General features: G+C 37.2%; 1 protein-coding gene across 5 annotated transcripts in view; it reads left to right on the forward strand.

The window, feature by feature from the left end:
* Nucleotides 1-10247, forward strand: part of slc25a23a (solute carrier family 25 member 23a) — a 27864-nt gene that overhangs the window by 9140 nt on the left and 8477 nt on the right. For all 5 annotated transcript variants that reach the window (XM_056456335.1, XM_056456318.1, XM_056456330.1 and 2 more), the window contains exons 3-8: nt 86-173; nt 425-536; nt 2037-2195; nt 3625-3777; nt 3973-4086; nt 7218-7385. In XM_056456335.1, coding sequence (XP_056312310.1) covers nt 86-173; nt 425-536; nt 2037-2195; nt 3625-3777; nt 3973-4086; nt 7218-7385 — 794 coding nt within the window. The remainder of the gene's footprint in view (nt 1-85; nt 174-424; nt 537-2036; nt 2196-3624; nt 3778-3972; nt 4087-7217; nt 7386-10247) is intronic.

The following is a 10247-nucleotide window of genomic DNA, read 5'->3' on the forward strand; positions in this document are numbered from 1 at the left end:
AATCTCATTAAATCACTCTTAAGAGCTTTTAGATCACTCTTCAGTATAATAACACATAAATAATGCACATCTGTGTGTTTTGTAGGTGAAGTGGATGTCGGGGAGATCCAGCAGTCCTTACACAATCTCGGCGTGGACATCACGCTAGAGCAGGCTGCTAAAATACTGCAAAGGTATGTGTTTTGGCGTCAAATTTTGTAGTGAACTGTCCCTTTAATTCTTAACAATTCCTGCAGTTTTGTACCCCTACTTATTTTACAACCTATTAATTTGAAATGACTTCATTCAGTAATAAAAGGAAGTTCCCTAAAACCAGAAATGCGACCGATGGTTTAATAGAAATCGTTCCCATGTGGAAAAATCTATTATTTAACGCACTTTTCAGGCACGCTTAATGTGGTTTAAATGATATGTGTTCATACAGTATGGATAAAGATCATTCCATGACTATTGACTGGATCGAGTGGCGAGATCACTTCCTGTTCAACCCTCTACACAACATGGAGGAAATCGCGCAGTTCTGGAAACACTCAGTGGTATGGAGAGCTTTATATAGCTGTAACATGAGCATCTGTATTGACATCAGTTACGTGATAGCAATGGTTTGTTTATGTTTGTGTGTGTGTGTGTGTGTGTGTGTGTGTGTGCATTATTTCAGTTAACTAAAGCTCAAATTAAGACTAAATCTATTGGTCAAAATACATTTTCGTTACCTGAAGTAAAATTAAAAACTCGCATTAAATTAAAAAGTAAAATTAAATGAAACTAACAACAGTAATACGGAAAAAAATGCTTTTCTTACTCTGTGTTTTGTCCTGTGACAATTTATAGAAGTACCAGTAGATGGCGCTTTTACAGCCGAACGCACACAAATATATTTTTACATATACAAAACCGCTAACTGCGTCCCAAATGGCACTATACACTTATACACTATGTACTTATGTACTTACACACTCAACAGAATAGTATATGTATGTAGTGTCGTCCCAAATGGAACACTAACAGTTTTTACTAAGCGGAAATTCAAATCATTTCCCTGATGATGCTTAACGGTTGCCAAATCAGCGAAATGAATGACCAAACTGCTAAATAAAACCTGCATGAGTATAACTGGGTTCACCATCAGGAGGCGCTATAATCTCTCTCGTAGGAGAACACTGCTATCACAATGCAAAATAAATAATCCAACACGTGCGCCCGATAGCTCCGCCCCTTCTGCTACGTGAGTAAAGCAGCGGATGTTGAGTGTGTGAAGTGTCCAACATTACACACTTCATTTCAACGGCTGAATAAGTGCATCATCCGGGTAATTCAAGTACACGTATTATTTTCAGTGTGAACGCACTACTTATACTATTTATACTACAAAATGGCGTAGAATAGTGCATAAGTAATCACTTTGAGACGCACCTATTAATTGCTTGATATAAGTATATTTCTAAAAATATAAATATGCAATTTTTATCTTACTCTTCATTTGTTTTTTATTATTTCTACTTTATTATTATCTTTATTTTGGTGCTGTCACATGATTAAAAAGCGATTAATCACGTTTAATTTAAAAGTTTGTATTGACATAGTTTGTGTATAATTATAATTCAATTAAAATAAGTAAAATTTAAAAATAAAAATCCAAATTACGTATATATTTTTATTTATTTGTCATTTGTATTTGTAAATACAAGAGGTTTATTTTGGATGCGATTAATCTTTTGACAGCACTACTTTATTTATCACATATTTTATTTTTATTATTGTTATTTATTATTATTATTAATATTTACATTTATTATTATGATATTTCCCCCAGTTTCCTTTTGTTTGGGGGTGGGAAATTGGGATATGTGCATACAGTACATGTTTGTTATATACTGTGTAACATGTAGTAATATACAAACTGAAAAATTAAATATACCATAAACATTAATGAAACAAACTAAAACTAACCTGAAATTTACAGCAAATGTAAAAAATAGTATGGAAATAAAAGCTTGTTTAAAATGCAAAGCTATAATAAGCTTGGTGTGGTGCAGATGCTGGACATCGGGGAGCACCTGACGGTTCCAGATGAGTTCTCGGAGAAGGAGAAGCGCTCCGGGTTCGTGTGGCGGCAGCTGATGGCTGGAGCAGTGGCAGGATCAGTGTCCCGGACAGGAACCGCACCGCTCGACAGACTCAAGGTCTTCCTGCAGGTCAGAACAATCATCAAGAGTCCCGATTAGAAGCTCATTCTTGCTTTGGAGATGCTATTATGATGCATACTATGATGATAAAACACTCAGTGACAAAGATGACAGGAATTATTACATGGCTGTCTAAACTACTCAATTCTGATTGGTCAGTCGCATTCCAAGCTATGTTATTCCCAGATAACAACCACAATAAATAACACAGGGTCATCCAGGATCTTTGAATCACCTTGACCATCAGTGAATACGTCCACATCCATTTACTTGCATTCATATTCATATGTATCTGCTTGCCTGTCATACCTGTTTTAACTGTTTGGCGCCATCTAGTGAATGAATAATGTAGGTCAGTGTATGCTTTATTCAGCCAGTTTAGTTCTGTCAGCTTTGTGTTTTTGACTGTTTGGTGCCATCTTGTGACTGAATAATGAGCAGGTTAGTGTATGCTCCATCAGCTTTGCATTTAATTAAAGAGTTCATTAACTATTATGTCTTTAATGGTCATATAATTGGTCTGTTTTGTGGATAATTTTCACAGAATAAGCCCTTCAGTCCTATACAACAGCGCTCTGCTTTGGATCGGACTGCTGATAAACCTCCCAGGCTTTATTCTGCGATAACAACCACCTGGATGTACTTTATCCCTTACTTAAACACCATAAGCAAGTCTTATTGTAACTATTATAAGCTACGGAACCAACCAAACAGATGTTGATTGCAGATTTTAATGTGAAACGATTAGAGATTGAACATCAGAGGTCGAACTTAAGCTTTAGTGAAGGAAAAAGCATGTTTATTGCAATATATGGATATACTTGGAGCAGGTAACAGTTTTTCTGCAGGATATATATGGTTAAAGGGGGTAATTTTAAAAAGAAATGCTGTTTAATATTATAAATGTGATGTTAGATCTGATTAATAAATATGAGGGGAAGAAATGTAATCGCATTGTGAAGAAGCACTAGAAACATAGCCAAAAAATTCCTTTATTGCAAAATAAGTTTATATTTTGCTTGTTGCAACTCTCAGATCGGTGGATATTCTTTTATTTGTTTAATTATGTATTTATTTTTGCAGAAATATGGATAATTTAGCTTTTTCCAGGAATTCTGTGGTTAAAGAGGATTATTAAAAGATTAAAAAAATACTTTTATTACAGCCAAACTAAAAAGAAATAAGAAAGAAAACATATTATAGTAATTTCGGTGACATTTTTGTGCTCTATTAAACATCTCCTGCAAATGTTTGAAGAATAATACTAATTTCTCAGGAGGTTTGATCATTTACAACGGCAAATCTGGAGTATTTCCAGCACCGCACTGACCCCTGGAGGCTGTGAAAGACATTGCACTCAAGCGTTTTCACTTGAGTTGGTCCAAGTGTTTTTGCTTTCACCCTCATCAGACTGAAGTTGTTTTTGTGAATGCTGCAGGTTCACGGTCAGAGCTCAGATAAGGGGAACGTGTGGCGCGGTCTGCGGGCGATGGTGAAGGAGGGAGGACTCACTGCGCTCTGGAGAGGAAACGGCATTAATGTGCTGAAGATCGCTCCGGAGACTGCCATCAAATTCCTGGCCTATGAACAGGTACAGCTCTCTCTCTCTCTCTCTCTCTCTCTCTCTCTCTGTGTGTGTGTTTGTGAGAGAGTGTGTGTGCTTGTTTATGTGGTTTATGAGGACACAAATGTATAATAATGACATGGGAGTGATCTACAATGTTAAGGTGGTTTATTTAAAACTGTTTAATGTGTGTGTGTTGTGTGTGTGTGTGTGTGTGTTTAGATTAAACGCTTGATGAGAGGCAGTAATGAAGGAGGAACGCTGAAAGTTCACGAGAGATTTGTGGCTGGTTCATTGGCTGGAGCTACAGCTCAGACTATCATTTACCCTATGGAGGTAAACACACACACACACACACACACACATACATACACAAACACACACACTTAACACACTTACACACATTTAGAGATTCACACACTTACAATTACAGACACTTATAGAAACACACACATGCACACACAGATACACAAACAGACGCACAGACCAACACACAGGTTTAGAGATTCACACACACAATTACACACACGTACACACTTATAGATACACACACACACACACACACACACACACACACACACATTTTTACAGAAATACTCACACTTACACACAAACATGCACAAAAACAGACACACAAACACAAAGGCACACACAAATACAAACAAACACACACATACACATGCACGTACAGACAGACCCACTTATACATTTTAACACAATCTTACAAGCATAGACACACACACTTACAGACGCACACCCTTACAGACACAAACAAACTTACAGACACACAAATTTACTTGCAAACACACACATACATACACAAACACAAAAACACAGACGACACAGAAACACACACTCATAAACATACACACACACACACACACATACAGACACACACACACTTAGACACACACAAATTTACAGACATACATACACACATACATACACAAACACACACAAATGCACAAAACCACAGACACACACAAACGCACACACAAATACAAACAAGCTCACACATAAACATACACACAAGTACAAACACAAACACAAACACACACACACATACACACACACAAACAGACACAAATGCACACAAATAGAAACACACACTCATACACAAACACACACACTCTCATACACATACACACACACACACACACACAAACAGACACAAATGCACACAAATAGAAACACACACTCATACACAAACACACACACTCTCATACACAAACACACACACACACACACAAACAGACACAAATGCACACACAAATAGAAACACACACACTCATACACAAACACACACACTATCATACACACACGCTTACACACACACACAAACAAACACAAATACACACACAAATAGAAACACACACTCATACACACGCATACACACTCACACACACACACACACACACACACGCACACAAACACATATAAACACTCATTTATACATACACATACACAGACACACACACACATGCACAGTCTCATACACACAAACACACAGTGAAGGTCAAGGTCTTTACTTTGAGACGTCTCTGTTGTTATAACACACACACAAACACACATTTCTATGTTGATTCTCATATCCAGAGGCTTCCAGTAGAGTTCGAGCGCTCTGCGTTTACAGGCAGCTTTAATAATGGAGCAGTGAAGTGTGTAAGACTGCAGTTAATGGACTGAACACTGGAGTCTTTAAACTCACGCTGTTAATAAAATGCTGGCATCAGCAATGTTATAACATATACACATCTACAACAGATAATTACACCTATTTTAAATAAACTAATTTAACTTTAGGCAATTTACAGTTATGAAGCGATTTTCCTCATGAATATAATATAATGTCATTATATTAGTGAAATTAATTCATAATTCAGCCCAATACTGAATGGAGACTTCTGAGTTTAACTGCAGATGTCCAGTAATTTTATATTAGATTATTTGACATTTAATTTAGCACCTAATCTGATTTTGTTTGTTACAAAATCCAAGCAAAATTAATTCGGTCAGAATTTCGTCAAAACACCTCCAACTTTAATCATATTTTGTAATGAGATGGAAAATAGATGTAATTATATGATATGTATACGTTTTCCACCGCACCTGATTTATATCACTGCTTTACCTTGTTAAACAACAAATAATATATAAAATTGGATGCATTGCATTTATAGATAAACTGAATTTAATAACTTAAGACTGACCGTAAGGAGTATTTTTTAATGTTACAGAAGTTTTACATTAAAAAAATTAATAAATACTGCTCTTTTCAGCTTTTCTTATTGTGAAAGAATTCTGAAGAAACATCAACTCAGCATATTAGATAATTCAATTCAATTCAATTCACCTTTATTTGTATAGCGCTTATACAATGTAGATTGTGTCAAAGCAGCTTCACATAAAAGGTCACAGTAAATAGGAACAGTGTAGTTCAGTTTGTAGTGTTTAAGTTCAGTTCAGTTCAGCTCAGTTCAGTGTGGTTTAATAATCACTACTGAGAGTCCAAATATTGAAGAGCAAATCCAACGATGCGCAGCTCTACAGATCCTGAACCATGCAAGCCAGTGGCGACAGCGTAGAGGGAAAAAAACCTTCACTAAAGGCGGAAGTGAAGAAAAAAAACCTTGAGAGAAACCAGGCTCAGTTGGGCACGACCATTTTAATTTCTCCGCTGGCCAAACGTCTTGTGCAGAGCTGCAGTCTCAGTGGCGGAGGCTGGAAGCTGGCCTCAGCAAAGACTCGTCTGTCTCTGGAGCGTCACAGGAAACAGTCTCATGTTCTCCACTCCTCCATGATCATCACAGTAGCTGCTCAGGATTCGGCCAGGTCCAGGATATAAAAAACCTTGGGATCATCTCGTCGTTGGTCTTGGATCGAATCAGTGACTCTGCATAGTCTGAGGGCCTCGGGAAGAGTATCCCCAGGTGGAAATGGAGAATAAAGAAAATAATTAGCGTAGCTGATGTTCACAGTGTATATCAACAAGATGCATAACCTGTGTGGAAGCCCCCAAGTGGTGCACTAAGTGTAAGCTTTACTGAACAGATAGGTCTTTAATCTAGTTTTGAATTGGGAGAGTGTGTCTGAGCCTCGGACGTTATCAGGAGGGCTATTCCAGAGTTTAGGAGCTATAAATGAGAAGGCTCGACCTCCTTTACTCGACTTTGCTATTCTAGGTACTACCAGAAGCCCTGAGTTTTGAGACCTTAAAGAGCGAGTTGGATTGTAGCGAGACAGAAGATTGGTTAGATAAACAGGATAAGGATCATGTGACACTGAAGACTATTTTAAATATTAAACTAAAATACAATAAGGAAGATCTATATTCAGTTTAAACAACATTACTGACTGTCATTTGTTTTAATAATTGCAGCGTTGTTGAGCAGAAAAACTCCTGATCATGATTTGTTTGTGTATGTGTTTACTCTACATTAATTTCCTCCTGTTCTGTTATTCTGTAGGTGCTGAAGACTCGTTTAACTCTTCGTAAAACGGGCCAGTATTCGGGCGTAGCAGACTGTGCCAAACAGATCCTGCAGAAGGAGGGCGTTCGGGCCTTTTATAAAGGCTACCTGCCAAACATGCTGGGCATCATCCCATACGCGGGCATAGATCTCGCCGTCTACGAGGTGTGTGCATTTATTCACCTTACATTTGATCCTCATATTCAAACACAGTCAAGACATTGTGGCTCCGTTTACACTGCCAGTTAAATGTGACCCAATTCCGATTTATTTGCTCATATGTGACACAGATTGGATGTAAACATGAAAAAAGCATGCATTAGGATATTGCAAGATCTGTATCAGGCCTCCTTCATATGTGGAAATAAATCAGATATGTGACTATGTGACTATCATGTAAACAGGCAGATCGGATTTATTGAGGCATTTCGTTTTGTACGTCATTAAACTTGTGACAATGTGGTACTTCTCAGTGGTTTAGAGCGTTTGTGGAGCCGGTAAACAACAATAACAGAGGAAACCTGCAGAAGTTACTCTTGCCCTGAATGCTGGCCTATATAAACCAAAGGTGCAAGCTGCGATGACGGCTCTTTCCCTCCTCCGCCTCAAAATCATTTTAAAGTTGGGCGAACTTCGCAGAGCTGAAAGCAAGACAATTTCTTCTATCGTGGCTACTATGGCGCAGATGCTAGACCTCGCCTTTACGCATGGCGAGACGTCGTAAATTGTATAGAAATGGAATCAGAATGGGTCACAATTAAAAGAATGTGTGAACGGACATTCAAAAAAATCAGATATAGGGAACAAATCGGAATTAGGCATCAAGGCCTATAAGTCTAAACGGGGCCTGTGTTTTCTTATCTGAAACACTGTTAAACTTTACATTAGGTCATTTAGCAGAAGCTTTTGTCCACATTGAAAAGGCATTCAGCGATTCAAGAAGAGGCAAACACACAACAAGTGCTCATTATACAAAGCAACGAGAATTAAGTGTTTTTTATATAGAGACAAGAGTGTTTCTGCGGGTGGTTTGTCAAGCCCACTCACCTGTGTGAGGTAACTCTTTGTAATGTGATTTCAAATATATATATATATATATATATATATATATATATATATATATATATATATATATATATATATATATATATATATATATATATATATAAATTATCTTTGCTTTGTTTTTTTGTCTAGTTTTTAATGTATAGTTGAAGTCAGAATTATTAGCCCCCCTGAATTATTAGGTACCTGTTTTTTTTCCCCAATTTCTGTTTAATTTCTGTTTAATTTCTTCAGCACATTTCTAATCATAATAGTTTATATATATAGTTTATATAGTTAATAGCTCATTTCTAATAACTGATTTATTTTATCTTTGCCATGATGACAGTAAATAATATTTGACTAGATATTTTTCAAGACACTTCTATACAGCTTATAGTGACATTAAAAGGCTTAACTAGGTTAATTAGGTTAACTAGGCAGGTTAGGATAATTAGGCAAGTTATTGCATAACGATGGTTTGTTCTGTAGACTATTTAAAACAAATATAGCTTAAAGGGGCTAATAATATTGACCTTAAAATGGCTTTTAAAAAATTTAAAACTGCTTTTATTCTAGCTGAAATAAAACAAGTAAGACTTTCTCCAGAAGAAAAATATTATCGGACATACTGTGAAAATTTCCTGAATCTGTTAAATATAATTTGGGTAATATTTAAAAAAAAAAAAAAAGTTGCAAACTGTGGGCTAGTTTGAAGGCTAATTCGCACGCACACCGGATTAGCTATAGCAGTTCCCATATCACGTCTTTTCCGCTTGCAAGTTTGTTATTTCTAATGTAAGAATATATGCCAATATGCGCGCACAAGCGGAGTAACACATAATGTAAACAAAAGATATGTTTTATGATATGAATATAATAATATGAATTATTATTAAAAAGCCCATATTATACATGAAATAGGGTCATATTTAGGTTGTAAGGGTCTCCAACAACAGTCTAATATGCATGCAAGGTCAAAAAAACACTTTGATGGTCTTATAATCTGCATTTATTTTTACCTAATTATTCCAGCGACTCCCATATGAATCGTTCAGCGATTCATTTATTCCCAAACCCCTCCTCAGCGCGAAGCTAATCTGCGCTGATTGAACCGATGACAGCCTGCTGCTATTGGTCGACGACACTGACAGGCTTCAGCGCGAGACAGAGTGAAATGCCCAGCAGCTAATAAACAATATAAAAGTAGTCACAGTGCATACACGCTTCATAGTGGATTTTGGCTACCAGTGGGTGAATGTAAATACAGACGATGGACTAGAAAATACTGACGACTAACTATTTTATTGAGCAAAAAGTCCAAGAACTGGCGAGGAGATCTCCTAGCCCGTCACAGTCTACCTGCTCTTTTCACACACACACACACACACACACACACACACACACACACACACACACACACACACACACACACACACACACACACACACACACACAGGGCTGGCGCGTCCATAGCGGCGTCGGCGACACCTCCCTCACCACCCGCGTCCTCAGTTATATCCGCGAATAATAACCCATTATATGTGTGGGTTGCTTTTTTTCTGTTAGTGGGCGGGGCTGCAGGTTTCAGATCTCCCGGGAAACACTACTTGTGTTTCGTAGCCGCGTCATCACGAAACACTTAATGACTCGTTATCAAGACAACTCGTTTGAAGCACTATGAGTCGACTCTTTTATAGATGAATCAACAGTTTTTAACACTGTACACTTACAGATTTAAGCCTCAGCTGGATATTTCACTTCACTTAGAGCTGTGTGACACTATATGGAAGAGCATTTTCAAAAACCCATAATATGGGCCCTTTAAAATGATTATGTATGCATGAACACAGATGGCAACAACAATTAATCTAAATAGCTATGTAGTTACCCAATATAAAGCTTGAATTTACATTAGACGTGATAACCGTCCTTCAGACTATATAATCGTACAACCAAAATCTATAATCGTTCATCCATAAT

Source organism: Danio aesculapii, chromosome 1 (assembly GCF_903798145.1).
Source record: "Danio aesculapii chromosome 1, fDanAes4.1, whole genome shotgun sequence".
Taxonomy (NCBI): domain Eukaryota; kingdom Metazoa; phylum Chordata; class Actinopteri; order Cypriniformes; family Danionidae; genus Danio; species Danio aesculapii.